This window comes from Ovis canadensis, chromosome 21 (genome assembly GCF_042477335.2).
Source record: "Ovis canadensis isolate MfBH-ARS-UI-01 breed Bighorn chromosome 21, ARS-UI_OviCan_v2, whole genome shotgun sequence".
NCBI lineage: Eukaryota > Metazoa > Chordata > Mammalia > Artiodactyla > Bovidae > Ovis > Ovis canadensis.
In genome coordinates this window covers 48,757,100-48,771,394 of record NC_091265.1, presented here as the reverse complement: position 1 = coordinate 48,771,394, position 14,295 = coordinate 48,757,100, and the positions used below count along the sequence as shown (strand labels likewise).

General features: G+C 51.1%; 1 protein-coding gene across 1 annotated transcript in view; it reads left to right on the top strand.

Moving 5' to 3' along the window:
* Nucleotides 1-12,458, top strand: part of JAM3 (junctional adhesion molecule 3) — a 30,410-nt gene extending 17,952 nt beyond the window's left edge. The window contains exons 2-9 of the mRNA XM_069566496.1: nucleotides 7,505-7,570; nucleotides 8,025-8,138; nucleotides 9,020-9,172; nucleotides 9,502-9,704; nucleotides 10,105-10,204; nucleotides 11,247-11,376; nucleotides 11,460-11,514; nucleotides 11,769-12,458. Of these exons, the coding sequence (XP_069422597.1) occupies nucleotides 7,505-7,570; nucleotides 8,025-8,138; nucleotides 9,020-9,172; nucleotides 9,502-9,704; nucleotides 10,105-10,204; nucleotides 11,247-11,376; nucleotides 11,460-11,514; nucleotides 11,769-11,804 (857 nt within the window). The 3' untranslated portion in view covers nucleotides 11,805-12,458. The remainder of the gene's footprint in view (nucleotides 1-7,504; nucleotides 7,571-8,024; nucleotides 8,139-9,019; nucleotides 9,173-9,501; nucleotides 9,705-10,104; nucleotides 10,205-11,246; nucleotides 11,377-11,459; nucleotides 11,515-11,768) is intronic.
* Nucleotides 12,459-14,295: the final 1,837 nt, after the last annotated feature.

The window sequence follows — 14,295 nt, the reverse complement described above, 5'->3', positions numbered from 1 at the left end:
TTGTAACAGTCTGTCGTTTATTTTTTGTGCTCAGATCTTCCAGCTTTAGTCTTTGGAAGCTCTTTCAATTTGGCTCCTGGTCCTTTGATATTGTTTGTTTGTTTTCACACTTCCTCACTTTCTGGCACTACAAGATGTTCCCGGCTTATCTTGTAATATTTTCCCCACCCCAGCCTCAGAATTATCGTTTGTCCAAGGAGTTCTAGTTCCCTTCACCGGGGAATGGTATTTAGAAATCAGGATCTGAGTACTGAGTGTGTTCTTTGTTGTGGAGGTGTCAGGACTTAGGCTCTTGGTAGACGGGGCCAGGAAGTGTGTGTGTTTATAGTGACCCATGTATGCACACGTTTGTATTTGTTTCTGTACTTGTGTATATGAAATAAACATTAGTTTGTATTAGTGCCTCTGACTGATCTAGCACTACAGAGCTATTTCTGGCTTCCCCCTTGCATATTCATAACTTCTTTTCTTTTTTTTTTTCTGACAGTGAGGAATTTGGCTCTCATTATTGATGGTGGCCCTTATAGTTTTTATTTGTTCAACCCAGTTATATGTGTCAAGTATTTTCAGAGTTGCTCACCTATACTGCTGTGACGTAACTTTATCAACTAGAGTGCAGTGTTTGTGCAGCGTTCTTCTCTTAGCCTTGTTATATCCAGTCAGAACATATTTTCCAAAGTTATTTTTGTCAATTCCTTTTTTCCCCTCCCCCTTAAGTGAGGTTATTGTACTCGTAATACAGTTAGTTTCATTTGCCAGAGTCTGCATTCCATCCTGGTTCCCAGGACATCTTGTATGATATATATATATATGTTTATGCATATATGTTTTTGTCGGCATTGGGTCTGAGTCGCAGCACGCCGGGTCTTCACTGTGTCACACAGCTCTTGCATTGCAGCGCATGGATTCTCCATACGCAGTGCACGGGGCACATGGGATCTCATGATCAAACCCGTGTCCCAGGCGTTGCAAGGTGGATTCTTGACCACTGGAGCCACCTGTTCTGTTACTGTTACCTGTCCTGTACTGTTCAGTGTTCATGAAGTATAAAGCGCACGCTTCGTGGTATCCGGTTCTGCCGGCTTTGGTGAACACTTGGCCTCGGATGCGCCATCACAGCACCACACCCTGTTACGTCTATGAGGCAGCCCCTTACCTCTTTTTTTTTTAAGTGAAGTTATTTATTAGAATAAGTGATTTCATGGGTGCTTATAGTGTATTTTTTTCTTTTTTTCTACTAAAATAAAACACGTAATGCTAAAGTCGTTTCTTCAGAGTGGCTTTTGACATGAAATACTCTGCAGGTCAGCCAGGGCTGGAGTCCTTGTTTTGTTAGGTTGAAATTGTCAGCAAAACAAGTGAAGACGACCATGGGTTTACTTGATTTTTGTCCCAGAATGATAGTGTCTTTGATGTGGCTTCCCAGGGAAGAATTTCCTCTCTAGACAGGCATGTCTGATTTTCCTGTCCCTAGTGGAGCAGGTGAAGCCCAGTTAAAAAAATCAGACCGAGGCCACCCCTGAAGATGTTTCAGCAATCTCTCTTGCTGACTGTTGGTCTGTATTCCATTTCCCCTTCTATCTACTTTTTTTTTTTTTCAATTTTGCACTTTTTCCCTTTTTCTATGTTTATTTTTATGCACATTTATATAGTAAAGTTTATGTATTTTGTCCTGACTGTGCCTCTGTCTCTAAACTCTAGATTTTTCTCTCATACTTCCCTGTTTCTGTCTCCTTACAACTAGCTTTAATGTAAAATTTAAAATATTTATTTTTTTTTTGCATTGGCTGTATTTATTGAATGTATAATCTGGTCTGAACTTAAAATATAAGTAGATTGAATGTTTCACTCTTTGTTAAGATAAGAAAAAGCAAACTAAATTGCTTCACAATAATTTGTTTATTATGTGTATGACTCAGACGTCATCAGTAGAAAATGGTTTTCATACACTCGTGTTACAGATTAGAATGTGTTCTTCCACCTGAGGTCCAGCAGCATTAAAACCAGTGTGCACAGACCCCTCCCCCTCCCCACCCCAGCACCTCCACCCCCACCCTGGCTGTGCCCCCCTTCCTCTACCCTTCTAGGCCAACCCCCCAGGCTCTGGTTTACTGGGTGGTTTGATGCTGAGGAACATACAGGACCCAGCCATTCCTCCTCCCCTTCACCAGGTTGCCCCCCTCAGCTTCCTTTCATGATGGGACTCCTCCCACTGTGACCCTGGAAGAGCTCCCTGGACTGTGTGAACCCCTCTGCCTGAGAAGGGAGGGTGAGGGGAGGGCTCCCTCCAGGGCATTAGCTCTTCAGACACTGTCCAGGTTACTGCTTGATGGACTTTTCATCTGCTGTGACCTGGCCTGGTTAGTGGGAGCTGTGGTCAGGAATCCTCTATGGCTTTGGCCTGGAGATAAGTTAAAGGAAACAGCAATCTGAATTGGCGTCAGCAGTGCCTTGCTGACGTCTTGCTGCTTAGCGGAGCCCAGGAGCAGGACGTGATAGTGCTGAGGCTCTGTCCAGAGTCACGGAGGTATACATGCTGTTCCTAACAAATCTGGGATTCAAGACAAGATGCTCTGTGGCCAGGGTGTGAGTCAGGGCCCCCCAGAGAAATGCAGCAAGCAGGGTGTGTGTGAGTGGCTAGAACAGAATGCATTTCCTTTACGTATCTATGTTCTATACACATACAGAGGTTTACTGCTAAGAACTGGCTCGTGTGGTTATGGAGGCTGGTGAGTTGAAACTCTGCAGGGAAGGCCTGCAGGCTGGAGACCAGGAGGGTTGAGGGTGCCCTCCTGCCTGGGAGACTAGCATTTTTGATTTGTTGGTGCCTCCTGACTGACTGGATGAGCGCTGCCCACCCCACACCCACATTACAGAGGACAGTGCAGTTAAAGTCCACAATTTAATACTAATCACAGGTGGCACTATTGGTAAAGAACCCGCCTCCCAAAGCAGGAGACTTAAGGAATACAGGTTCTATCCCTGGGTCGGGAAGATCCCCTGGAGAAGGGAATGGCAACCCACTCCATCCAGTATTCTTGTTTGGAGAATCCCATGGACAGAGGAACCTCGGGGGCTGTAGTCCATAGGGCCGCAAAGAGTCAGACACAACTGGAGCAACTTAGCACACACACACACAAACACAAACACTCTCAAGTTGACACTTGGACCATCACAGTCGGATTTATTTGGAACTCCATGATGCTTGGTTGGTTCTCTTCATACTTGATTTGTAAGGGTCTCTTTGGATAACCATTTAGTTGAGCCAGAGTAACAACAGACCAGCTTTAACCAGAGCTTCAGCTGCCTGTGTTCTCATCAGAACCCTCTGCACTGTGTCTGAAAAATATCACTGACATGGACCTTCTCCTGCTCCTAAATTCCTGTAAAACTTGCTTAAGGAACTGAAGCAATGTTGAAAACGTGCTGTGATGCGAGGCCTTCTTCCCGGGACAGGCCCTGCTCAGCAGGCACACAGGCGTGGTCTCGAAGGGCGGATGTGCAGCCTTCTCACTGGAGGGCCTGCACTGCTGTTTATATTTAGCCCGGAGTCCTGGGACCTGCAAGGCGGCTCGCAGTGGAGCCGCTGTGCGCCCGCGCGGCCCCAGGCCCGCTCGCTGGACTGGACGGAATGTCAGCAGCTAAATATAACTCTTTACAGACACACGCAGGCAGGCGAGTCCCGAGTGAGCCAAGCATCCGGCTTTAGTGGAAACATTTTCTAACAGAGTCGCTTTCCCCTCTCGGTTTACAGTAATGAATGTAAACTCAGATCAGTGTGATTTTTCATTGAGAGCTGTCTGCAGTTAAGATGGTTGCAGGCACTCAGAAGGCAAAAGGAAGGCCCCTGCCTGGCCTGGCCCAGGAGCCAGCAGGCTTGTCTTGCTCTTCAGATCGGTTTTGTTTCCACAGGAGGAGAAGACAGCCAGTTTGCACTTCGACACCTGATGTGTATGGATGTGGGTTGGGTGGTGCCTTTGGGGTTTCATTTTCCCTCTGTTTCAGACTGCATCAGGACACAGGCATCGGTGTGGGCTCCAGGGCAAGTGTCCAGAGCAGGGCACGCTCTGTGGAGTTGGCTGCCTGCGGCCGAGATGGCCTTGCCTCAGCAGCTGCTTCCAGCTCACAGTCTGCTTTTCTACGACTGTTTTTTATTGTTATCAGTTCTTTGGGCCTGGGGATCCAGAAGCCCTTGGTAGCCAGTGATTCTTGAGAAAGCAAAGGGGGAGCAAGCCGAGTCCTCACACCCAGCAACATTCCTGTGCTTCTGGGGACCGGGCTCTGCACTTGGGGTGGCCCTGACTTGACATGAGGGGTTTGGAGAGACATAGACCCAGACCCTCCCAGCCTGCTGAGTTAGAATTCGGGGTATGTGCTCTTGGGCCAAGGAGGTGGAGTGGGAAGTGGGCTTTTAAATGGGGCCCTGAAGTAATCCCCGCGCAGCCTGCCTGGCGTCAGACCCCCAGGCCTGGGGGTCTCACAAAACAAAGTAGAAATATGTACTTGCTGCTCAGAGTTGTGGCATTGTTCCAGACCAGGAGAGCGATGCAGGCATCTGGGTGGTGGGGGACGGGGACAGGAGGCTGCAGGACCCAGCAAGGCCTCCTCCCTGCCTGCCCACTCCTCTGCTCCCCAGATTTGGTGTCCCGGCTTCCCAGAATGAAGAGGGAGCGCTGGAGATGGGACACCATTGCCATGCCTTCCAGAGGCTTCCTCAAGGCTGTTTCCCTGGCCTCTTGGCTAAGAAAGGTCCTGCGGAACAGAGGAATGTGAGCAGGACTTCAGGGCCTGACTCAGGCTTCCTTCAGCCCCAGATCCTCTTACCTGCTGTTGCTGCTCTCTCTGTAAATAAGAGACTGTTTGTGGAGTGAAGTAGGGACTGTGCATTGAAACTCCTGGCTTCTGGTTTTGTGCTCATAGATGTGAACCAGCTGGGCGCATGGTCACCCCGCCCCCGACGGAACTTGGGAGGGGGCAGTGCGTTCAGAAGGTGCTGGAGCCAACCCACAGGGTAAAACCCCAGCAGCACCCGGGCCTTCCCACCCCTCTGCTTGGCTCTTTCCTCAGCAGGCTGGGCGTCAGTCCTGTTCTGAGAAAAACCCCAGCGGTTCAGTTCTCCTTCTCAGCAGGAGAATGGTCAAGCCACAAGCAGCCCTGACCCCACTTGCTGCTGGTGCATGTCCAGGCCTTGCTCCTCCCCCTGCTGACCCTGACATGCATTCTCCATCTGGCAGCCTCGCTGCCGCCCACCCTGGTCTCTTAGGAAGAGCACCCGTTTCCCTTGCAGACCACTGTCTGGAGGGGTAGGGTCCTTGTCCTTCCAGAGCTCAGACCACTGTCTGGAGGGGTAGGGTCCTTGTCCTTCCAGAGCTCAGTCTCCTAACCAGATGACACTGGGACTTAGACTCTGACCTGGGCCTCTGGCTCCTACTCTGCATCTGCTGAGCTGGCGCCCCAGCCAAGGAGCAAAGACTGGTGTCCAAGCAGTGACTCGTGCAGTGAAACGCCTCCGTGCCTGCCCCACCATCACTCTGGCTTATTGAATGGATGGTTGTGACCTGGAGCTCAGAGTACAGGTCTTCATGTATTCTGACCTGTGTTGTCAGCTGAGGCCCAGGGTTAATAGGAAGGCCTTCTCTGGGGATGGCAGGTTTTCCTAGAGGCCAAGTAGCCAAAGGATTCTTCATAGGTGGTCAGTGTACCTACTTAATCTTTTCACCCAAGAAAATCGGCTAAAACATTTTGAGACCATGATAACTGATTACAACATTGTTTAAACTCATGGAGAGTCAGGAGCTAGTTTTGAAAGGCATCACCATGCAAATAGCATATTTTGATTTTATCCATTAGCTAAACTTCATGAAAACTAAACTTCATGAAAATCACCATGTTGTTGTTTTTTTTATTTCACTCAGGACTGGAGAAAGCCTTTAATGTTGGGAACCACAGGTTAGATAAACAGCAGATCCAGCAAAGTGAACCCTTGCCTGGCTGGTAACTGTACCCAGAATGTCTATGCCATCCTACTGGGAAGGTACCAGGCCAGAGGGAGGAATGACAGGAAGGCCCATGTGGATCTGGGAGACGATAGAAAGATTAACAGTGAATTCAAGCAAGATAAAATTTTTTAAAAAAATTTTTATTGTGGTAACATTGATTTATAACATTATATAAGCTTCACGTGTAAAACATTATACTTCTGTTTCCACTACAGCTGCTCACCACCAAAAGTTTAGTTTCCATCTGTCACTGTACCGTTCACCCCTACACCCGTCCCCACCCCCTCTGCAACCATTCCTCTCTCTCCTTGATCTGTTATCCTTTGGTTTGTTCATTTATTTTCTCATTTCCTTTGCTTGCTTTCCTGTCTCACCAGTGACTGAACTCACACGGTACTTGTCTTTCTCCATCTGACGTTTCACTTGGAATAACAACTCAAGTTTCATCCATGTTGTTGCAAATGACAAGATTTCATCCTTTGTATAGCTGTGTAATATTCCATCCCACTTGGATTTATACATACACATTACCCCCACCCCCACCCCACCACACACACCTTTTATCTGTTTTTCCACTGATGGCCACTTAGTTTGCTTCCATATCTTGGCTACTGTAGATAATGCTGCAGTGAACTTTGGTGTGCATATATCTTTTATAGTTAATGTTTTGTTTTCTTATGATAAATATCCAGGAGTGGAGGAATTGCTCAGTCATATCTAATATTGAGTAGAACCATTTTTGCATCCCTGGATAAATCCCACTTGTTCATGGTGTATGATCTCTTCAGTGTATTGTTATATTCAGTTTGCTAATATTTTACTGAGGTTTTTTGCTTCTATGTTCCTCAGAGATAGTGGCCTGTAATATTCTTTTTGTGTGTCACCTTTGTCTGGTTTTGGTATGGGGGTGATACTGGCCTTGAAAAATCAGTTGGGAAATCTTCCCTCCTCTTCCGTTTTGGCGTAGTTTGAGAAGGACAGGTATCAAATCATTGAATGTTTGTTAGTATTTACCAGGGAAGCTGTCTGGTCCTGGACTTTTGTGTTAGAGGAGGCTTTGGTTACCATTTCAATCTCCTTATTAGTGATACTTTCTTCATGATTCAGTCTTAGAAAGTTGTACGAATTTAAGAATTTGTCCATTTCCTCGAGGTTGTCCAGTTTGTCAGTGTGTAGCTCTTCCTGATATTCTCTTGCAGTCCCTTACAAATACATACTTAGAAGGAAAGTCCTGAAAGCCCTGGCGTCTTTATTCTGGGGCAAAGAAAGAGAGCGCACCCTGGAAATTCTCCTCTTTTCTCTGGGTTCCTTCTGGCGAAGGTCAGGCTGAGAGAAAGCCGTCACCCTGCCGTATCTTAAGAGACTTGGTTTTGGAATAGGACATCTTCCGTCCCCTGTGGCTAGTGACTGCAGCCTCCATGAAGGAAAAATCTGGCCTCAGGTGCCAGCTCTCTGCCGTTTCAGAGCCGCATCGTCTCTGACTTGACTTTTCTTTCTCCTCTCAGGCTGCATGATCAGGGCTGTGAATCTCAAATCCAGCAACCGAACCCCAGTGGTTCAGGAATTTGAAAGTAAGTACAAGGGAGGCTTGAGGCAAAGGGGCTTTACTCGGCGGTCTGGCTGCCGACGCAGGACAGGCACACAGACGTGCGTGCCCGAGAGGCCCGTCGGCACCCCCGGTGTGCATGCGTGTCAGCGCAGCACAGCTTCAGTGGCTCTCGGCAACTCGGCGGGCTCCCTGCTGGCCACCACCTGGTCCCTGGCGTGTCTGCATTTACATGGCCAAGAGCATTCTGACATAGAAGCACAGGATGAGGGGGATGTGCGCTCTCTTTGCTAATCATCTTCATTATTTTTCTGGCTAAAATTAAATTCTCTCAGAGTCTGGCACTAGCTGGATTTTTAATCTATACGACAGACCTAAATAGACATAGCTCATAGGGTCTGGGTATACAGGTGAACCTGAAATTGTTCCACGTTCACAGAGAGTTCTCTCTCTCTCTTTTTTAACCCCTTTCTCATTAGGTGTGGAACTATCCTGTATCATTACGGATTCACAGACGAATGACCCCAGGATTGAATGGAAGAAGATCCAGGATGAACAAACCACCTATGTGTTTTTCGACAACAAGATTCAGGGTATGGTCCTGTGGTCCTCCTCCTTGTACAGAAGGCCCAGGCGTGCACTTGCGGCCAAGGCTTGGCTCTGCGTGGACCTACATCTGTAGCCGGCATTGGTTTTCTGTCTGTTTTCCTGCGGAGAATTCAAGCATGCAGAAGTGGTGAGGATAGGGGTGGAGCCTCCCTATAGCTGCCTCTCTGCTTCAGTAAATATCACCTCCTCAGGAGGACCTTAGTTCCCGTGCAGGCATATCTTCGAGGTATCTAGTGAATGTTGTCTGAGGCCACCACCCTCTCATGAGCCGTGACTTACAAGTTCAGTGACGTCAGCAGCAGGGGGACAGCAGTGACCACTGCATATACCCGGATGCCGATAACACCTCGCAGGAGAGCAAGGCAGGGGTGCAGAGTTGTGTCTGACTCTCTGCAGGGGGTGCTGGGCCAGGAGCACGTGGGGCACAATGACATGGAAGCATAGGGAGCTTCATAACACACTCTGCATATAAGTTAAATAAGCAGGGTGACAATATACAGCCTTGACGTAGTCCTTTCCCAATTTGGAACAATATAACTGTGTGTGTTAGGGATTGTGCAGGGCTTGTGCTTTTGGTGTCATATCTGAGAGATCACTGTCTGGTCCAAGGTCATGTTGTTCACATCTCTTTCTTCCTAAGAGTTTGAGCTGTAGCTCATGCAGTAAGGTGTGTGTTGTGTATGGTGTGGGCTGCGAGGTCGGGGTCTAGGTCGCTCTTGCACGGGGGTACCCTGTGGTCGCAGCACTGTCTGTGGAACGCTCCTTGTCTTTTAGTGCTGGGTGACTAGTTTTCTCCTTTAACGGGGAAGCCTTGGAGGGAGCCAGGCATCTGTAGGGAGTCCCTCAGTGCCTCTCCTCTCCACAGGAGACCTGACCGACCGTGCAGAGCTGCTGGGGAAGACGTCTCTGAAGATCTGGAACGTGACGAGGACAGACTCAGCCCTTTACCGCTGCGAGGTGGTTGCCCGGAACGACCGCAAGGAGATCGACGAGATCGTCATCGAGTTGACCGTGCAAGGTGGGGGTGCACACGGGGCGAAGGCCCCTTGCCGTCCACTCGGCATTTGCTGGTGGAAAAGACCAGCTTCCTTTTCTTCCAGAGCCACGTCCCTGTGGGTGTGGCAGGACCCATAGGGGCTGGGCAGGGAGGGCTTTTGAGAGCTCCACATCGATTGCGGGGAGGGAAGTGGAGCTTCTGCCTCGCCCCTCACAAGCCAGAGGCATTGGAAAGGCTGGGGGGGTCTTCGTGGGGGCTGGGATTCCTGCTGTGGAGGAGCTTTCTCAGTGGGCTTAGGTAAAAGCAGGCCTTGCTGCTGGTTCTCATCCCTGCCCACTTTCCTCTCACAGTGAAGCCGGTGGCCCCGGTGTGCAGGGTGCCAAGGGCCGTGCCTGTGGGCAAGGCAGCCACCCTGTCCTGCCAGGAGGGTGAGGGCTTCCCACGGCCGCACTACAGCTGGTACCGCAACGACGTGCCACTGCCCACAGACTCCAGGGCCAACCAGCGCTTCCGAAACTCCTCTTTCATCTTAAACCCTGAGACGGGCACTCTGGTAAGAGCTCTGGGAAGAGGTGCGGTATGGGCGTCTGTGCTGTGGGCAGAGCTCCTGTGAGCAGACAGGAGACCAGAGCTACAGACCCTAATATCAGGAGCCACCCCCACCCCCCGCCCTTTATAGACAGGAAAGCCTGTAAGCGGGTGCAGGAGGGCAGGCAGAGCTGAGGGGACAGTAGCCAAGGGGAGTGCAGGGCAGCCTGCCCAGTGCCATCCGGAGCAGAGTCGGGAGGCAGTGGGCCTCGCTCACTGGCCACACAATGACGTTGCGACACTGCTGGTGTGTGCAGGCTGCTCGTGTCGTGGGCAAGACTGAGCCACATTGTCGTGTTTGGGGACAGCCCCTGGTGGGCAGGTGGGATGGCACTGGGTCTCCCTTCACTCCCGACCCCCGGCAGGTGTTCAGCGCCGTCCACAAGGAAGACTCGGGCCAGTACTACTGCATTGCATCCAACGACGCGGGCTCGGCCCGCTGTGAGGAGCAGGACATGGAAGTGTGTGAGTGTCTGCTGAGCCTCGACCCGGGGGCTGGCGGGCTGGTCATGCTCACTTGCGGGGCGCACGGGCTCCCTGGAGTCTGCCGGGTCTGGTGGGAGGACCCTCTGAAGGACTGACCCACGGGTTCTCTGCTCAACCCACAGCTTTCACTGAAGTATCCTGAACTCCATTTCTTTGGTAACTGATAGAATCATGGAAACATAAGGTTGTGTAAGGTCTCTAGGTATTTACTCAGTCTGACCTTTTTGCAGTAAGTGGAAACTAGGGCTCACCACAGTAATTTATGCTGTTGGGGTGATTCTTCCTCTGGGCTGTCAGGGCTCAGTGGAGGGGGGCAGGGTCCAGGGCCCACCCCACCTGTGGAACCGGTCCCCAGGGGACTCCCCGGCTGCTGCCAGATTTGGGGAGCTGATCTTGGGCAGGAAGAAGATTCCTGGGCTGTGCCCCAGAGTTCCTGACCTGAGAGAGGGAGCTTGGAAACTGACGTTATGAAGTCAGAATTCAAGTGCATCTTTAAGTAACCATGTGCTCACGTCCAAGAACCCTGTGCCAGACAAGGGAGAATTGCAGCAGCCCCAGCCTGGACAGCACTGGTCGATAAACCCCTGCGTGGCTTCCACTGTGCTGTTACCTGCACAAAGCGTGCAGCCTCAGGCCCCACACTGCAGCTCGAGAGTGCAGCTGAGGGTCTCCTTGAGGGACGGCTGGCGGCTGCAAGGCCACGTTCTTACCTCCTAGTTGCCCTTTTAATGGCCACTTGAAACTAAATAATCTTCAACAAAGAGAAGCCCTAGAAATTTAGGGGTTTTTCTTCCTCAGGACTCTGGCTCCTAGTTCCCCTCTGTAGGGGAGCCATTTCTCAGTAAGAAAGCTCTAGGATGTGCCCAGAGGCTTGTTACTCCCCATAGCGCAGGCCATGCTCTGTGGCTGCAGCAGCTATGGTGCAGCAGGTGGGTGTCACAGCCTGTGGGCAGAGCTGCTCCAGACCGGGGGCGGTGTTGGGAGGTGGGGGCAGCATCTTCTCACCCCTCGCCTTCTCCAGATGACCTCAACATCGGCGGCATCATCGGGGGGGTCCTAGTCGTGCTGACCGTCCTGGCCCTCATCACAGGGGGCATCTGCTGTGCCTATAGACGTGGCTACTTCATCAGCCACAGCCGGAACGGGGAAAGGTGAGCCTGTCCTGCGTGAACAGCGTGCCCTGAGCATTGCTATGGCCTGTCAGGCGTCACCCAGCTCCTCTGCTCTGTTTCAGCTACAAGAACCCAGGGAAGCCAGATGGAGTTAACTACATCAGGACAGATGAGGAGGTAAGGAAGCCTGGAGACGGTGACTCCAGCAGGGAAGATGGCATCCCCCCAAAAACCGGGCGGGTCCCTGGGAGAGAGATTTGAGTTATGTCCAGTACATGAGCCCCTCAGCATGCCCCCAGGTGGTGTGCTCGTGGGGCATTTGGTCTGCAGGCCTTGTGGCCATTCCCATCCAAGAGAGCATTGAGGGAAGTGGTGTCAGGCTCCTTTCCCACCTGCTGGCCACCCTCTAACCTGCTGTGTTGGCCTTTCAGGGCGACTTCAGACACAAGTCCTCGTTTGTGATCTAGATGGTGGCACAGCTGTGTGTACACGCAGACACCTCCATGGGGAACACTGCCAGGAGCAGCCCTGCAAGGGGCGCCGGATGGGGCTAGACACGCGCACAAAAGCTTTTGTTTTGGCCAAAGTTGACCGCTACTCCTTTCTTACTTTTTAACAAGCTACATGAATAAAAGAGTTTTCCTGGAGATGAGCAAGTCACCAGAAGGCGAGGAAGTGGCCGGGTTCACGAAGCCAACCCCGTGGGGTCTGCCGGCCTTGAGGTGGGCCACCTGGGCTCAGGAGGCATGGTGACCTGTCCCATGGTGGGGCCACGCCAGCATGAGCATCCAAGGCTGGCAGCCAGGGTCATGACCTGAGCCTTGGCTGCAGTGACGGGGCTTCACGGTGGCCCCGGGGCCACTTCATCCCCAGGCTTTGCCAAGATAGTCCTGGTGTCTACCCGGAGGATTCTTTTTGGGTAAGCATTTTATAACAGCAGCCCAAATCAGGACAGTAAACAGCTTGTTAGAAGGAGGGATCTTCTTAGCTGTGGGAACCCTGCTCATCTATAGAGGGTCGCAGCATTGGAGAGCCTTCATCTTGTGCTGAATCTGAAATGGTACTGACATGATGTTCTGCTTTTCTATGGGTGTTTATTTTATAAAATTTTACAGTCTAAATTTTTGCTAAAGATGTATTTTGATTATTGAAAATTTCTATTTAAATTGTAAATAAGTTGTCATATGCTGTTAAATACTGTATCTTTTTTGTTTTTTTTAAGTTCAACTTAAACTAGGAGCCCAAACTGCTCCTGTTCAATTGGAAACACCACTGGTGGCTTAGGAAACCTTTGAGAAAACTCCAGCTGAGTAACCTCATGGTCTATTTGTGTCTGTGCAGAAGAGACGCAGGGCTCCTGGGTGACCTTCCCTGGGCCTACCCCCACCCCTACCCCAGGCCCTAAGACACAGGTGCGCCAGCCACACGCCTGTTCAGAGCAGTATTGGCTCCTGAGTCTCCAGGCCAGCCCTCCTGCCCTCATCCACCTGATGCCACGACACAGGCCGTGGGTGGAACAGCTCTGACAGTGCCGTTCACCTGCCATGTAGGTCCACCCAGGATAGCGCCAAGGGGGCTGGAAGAGTGGGGTCCTCCATGTGGCCCCCCAGCCTGGCTTCCCTGGGCCCAAGTTCTGTGGCTGTGCGTGGCTCAGTAAACCCAGCAGCCCTGCTGTCAGGCCTTTAAATTCCTTCTACTTACTCATACGGGCGTCCCTTGTGCCTCAGCTGGTAAGAATCTGCTTGCAGTGTGGGAGACCTGGGTTCAATCCCTGGGTTGGGAAGATCCCCTGGAGAAGGGAAATGCTACCCACTCCAGTATTCTGGCCTGGTAAATCCCACGGACTGTATAGTCCATGGTGTCGCAAAAAGCTGGACACGACTGAGCGACTTTCACACACACACACAACTTACTCATGCAGTTCATGGGACGGTCCAGGGCCAAAGGCAGTTTTGAAATCAAACCTGTCAACCACATTTACATTTGTTTCAAGACAGCGACCCCCACTGTCCCTCTGCCATGAAGACAGCGCAGGTTCCATCTCACCTCCCAGCAGGCTGTTGTTCAGGGTCGTGAAGCCAGCCTCTGATGATGGCAGGAAGGGTAGCCAGGCGACGGCCCAACTGACAGTGGGCAAAGCATGAGCCTGGATCCAAGACAGTTTCCTGATGGTGATGAAGTCTTTGTCCACCCGACCCGCTGCCTGCTTCAAGGGGCGTCAGGAACACCATCCAGAGGCCTTTGTTCCTTGTGAACAGGCGTTCCTAGCCTCAGACATGCACTGCATTCACTCCCGACGTGAAGCCCTTTGGAGCAGGAGCTTCACAGAAGGTTGCGCCTGCTCATCTGTCACCGGATGGTTTTCACGTAGAAGAACATAGTCATCGTGGGGTTAAATGTTTAGTGTCATAATTTTTTATACTTTGGGTTTTTAAATTGAACACTCAAGACTGTGTTGACCTTTCTTTTCTAAGTGGTGTGGACACTCTGCCGTGAGAACTGGCAGCAGCAGAAGGCAGCCCCTCATCTTGCGGGGGTAGCATCTCCTCTGAGTTTGTGACTTGAAAGCACAGACCCGAGAGGATCCTTCCTTCTCAACTCCTCTCATTGGAGAGGGAGGCACCCTCTGTCCTGAGGGCAGCTCTGGTGACTGGGTGGCCTTCTTGGACCCTAAAACCTCTACCCCGCTGCCCCATGCCCTGGCTCTGACAGAGGAGAGGGGTATGAGTGGGTCTGGAAGGTTGCTGCCCATCACTGCAGACACGCAGACAGAAAAGGAGCCTCGGGAGATTTTAAGGTGTAAACATGGAGCCTGGAGGCCACACCTGCCGCTGTGGCCTTGGCGTGGCTGCAGCTGCGCCCGGTGCCACAGACTTGTGCTACTAACACACCTGTACGTTGGTGTTTGTTAAACCTCATTTATAAAAGCTTCTAAAAAAAAAAAAAAGGCAGCAGCTC